General features: G+C 41.6%; 1 protein-coding gene across 2 annotated transcripts in view; it reads right to left on the bottom strand.

Annotated features, from left to right (window-relative positions):
• LOC134469279 (1-phosphatidylinositol 4,5-bisphosphate phosphodiesterase beta-4-like) overlaps positions 1 to 2,500 on the bottom strand; it is an 86,572-nt gene that overhangs the window by 30,050 nt on the left and 54,022 nt on the right. For both annotated transcript variants that reach the window (XM_063223434.1, XM_063223435.1), the window contains exons 23-24: positions 1,711 to 1,813; positions 501 to 665 (exon numbers count right to left, since the gene is read on the bottom strand). In XM_063223434.1, the coding sequence (XP_063079504.1) occupies positions 501 to 665; positions 1,711 to 1,813 (268 nt within the window). The remainder of the gene's footprint in view (positions 1 to 500; positions 666 to 1,710; positions 1,814 to 2,500) is intronic.

The raw sequence follows: 2,500 nt of genomic DNA, 5'->3' as shown, positions 1-2,500 counted from the left end.
AATTTTATATTTCTTAGATGTCATTTCCTGCATTTTCATGCATTCTAACATCCCGTTTCCAATTTCAGCTTAATAGGAACCAATACAAATCCAATTATATTTATTATTTAATTACAACCAATACCAATACAATACGAATAAGAAGTATTAACATGTTATCTCTATATATGAGGTCTATAATATATGAGCTTTATCAAATGCCTGTTACAGTACAAATTCACCATTTATAATAGAAGTGTGATGTGCACTTTACTACATATATACAGTATAACAGAGGGGTCATTGGGTTAATGTCATGCAGGTATCGATTTTGCCCCGAGGGGCGTAATTGCGCATTTCGGTTATTTCATTGAAAAAAAAAAAAAAAAAGTAAAAAAAAAATGTTTTTTAATTTTTTACATCCGGGCCGGATGGAACCCTCTGGCGGGCCGGATGCGGCCCGCGGGCCGTACGTTTGACACCCCTGCTCTACATTTTCTATATCCTTGACCAACACGCACCTTTCTGAAGACGAAGGGCTCTTCGTTGTACGCTGGGTTCAGGCCGTTGTTCATGATCATTCGCGTGCGGAACTCCTTGCGTATGGTATCCGTGGGCAACCCGTACATGTCCACCTCCACGTACGTGCCGATCTTCTTATCCGACAAGAACTGGCCAGAGATGATCTGTATCAACACAGCACACGCGCAGACATATTAAGATCCTGCAGTCCTACCCGACAAACCACACACAGACATACTAAGAACCTGATACTACAGTAAGAACCTGAGATCACCTATATCAACACAACACACACACAGACAAAGCTTTGAACCTGAGATCACCTATATCAATACAACACACACACACAGACAAAGCTTTGAACCTGTCATCACTTTTCCTACACAACAAACGCACAGACATACTTAGAACCCGAGGTCACCTTTCCACCTTTCCAACACAACAAACTCACAGACATTCTTGGAACCTGTGATCACTTTTCCAACACAACACACGTACATTAGAACCTGCAGTCCTACCCAACACAACAAACGCACAGACATACTACGAACCTGACATCACCTTTCCAAAATAACACACACACAGACATACTAGTAAGAACCTGATATCACATATATCAATACAACACACACACACCTACATACTTAGTACCTGTGATCACTTTTCCAACACAACACGCGTACATTAGAACCAGCAGTCCTACCCAACACAACAAACGCACAGACATACTACGAACCTGCAGCCCTGCCCAACACATGTACTTAGAACGCACAGACTTTAGAACCTTAGAGCAGTATTTCTCAACCTTTTTTTTAGGCGAGGCACCCTTTGAATGCCTGAAAATTTTCAAGGCACCCCAAACCAACAAGCTGTAATATGGCATCGTATCGGATTCCACAAAAGCTTAGAAAAGTAACACCTACGTTCAAAGTTGCAGCTTACCGGGGCGACCTAAATTTACTATATTGTGCGTAAATGGCAGATGAAAGACTCTACTGACTAAGCAATACTTTATTAATTTAGACAAATATATATTATATGACATAATTTATTTCTCGACCACGTTTGAGAAACACTGCCTTAGAGGACAGCACTTACTCTGATAGGAACTTGCCCGAGATCACCTTTCCGACACAACACAATAACAAATAATAATATAATAAATAATAACATAATAACGACAAATAATGAATCGTGAAAATAGCTCACCTGGACGCTGCAGGTGGCGGCAATCACCCCGTCCACCGGCGTCTCCGAGAAGGGGTCAAACATACGGTCAGAACGCCTCATGAAGTCCGGCTTCAGCAGGTACCTACGGAGGCCCGGAGGAGACAAAAGAACGCATACAACAACATGATTCAAAGTTAAAAAAAAAAAAATCTCACTAAAATTACTCTTACAACAACATGTGCATTACAGGTGTGTTTGTCTGTGCTTATTGATGGCAATAAGTGTTTGCAATCTTTTATACTTATGCACAGCATAATAGTACTATGCACATTAGATTTAAATTCATACAATTGTGTAAAAGTGTGTGTGTGTGTGTGTGTGTGTGTGTGTGTGTGTGTGTGTGTGTGTGTGTGTGTGTGTGTGTGTGTGTGTGTGTGTGTGTGTGTGTGTGTGGACACCCGTGTGTGCATGTGTGCGTGCGTGAGCAAACTCGTTCAATCTAAATGTGTGTGGCCAAGCGTATTTGCTGTGCAGTGAAAGTGTGTGACTGAGAGAGAGAGAGAGAGAGAGAGAGAGAGAGAGAGAGAGAGAGAGAGAGAGAGAATGTATGGTGTGCAAGAATCGTGTAATGGGAAATGCAATGGCCATCCATCTTCGCCTTGACAATTAATAGGAGAAATAATTACCACCTGCCCCACACACACACACACACAGACACACACAGACACATACGCGCCCACACACTTACTCCTATAAGCACACACAACTTGACAGACACACATTTTAACACATACGCATGTTTGGCAACTCCTATTCACAGAATAGTATA

This window comes from Engraulis encrasicolus, chromosome 18, assembly GCF_034702125.1.
Source record: "Engraulis encrasicolus isolate BLACKSEA-1 chromosome 18, IST_EnEncr_1.0, whole genome shotgun sequence".
Taxonomy (NCBI): Eukaryota; Metazoa; Chordata; class Actinopteri; order Clupeiformes; family Engraulidae; genus Engraulis; species Engraulis encrasicolus.
This window is presented reverse-complemented; position numbering and strand designations above follow the sequence as displayed.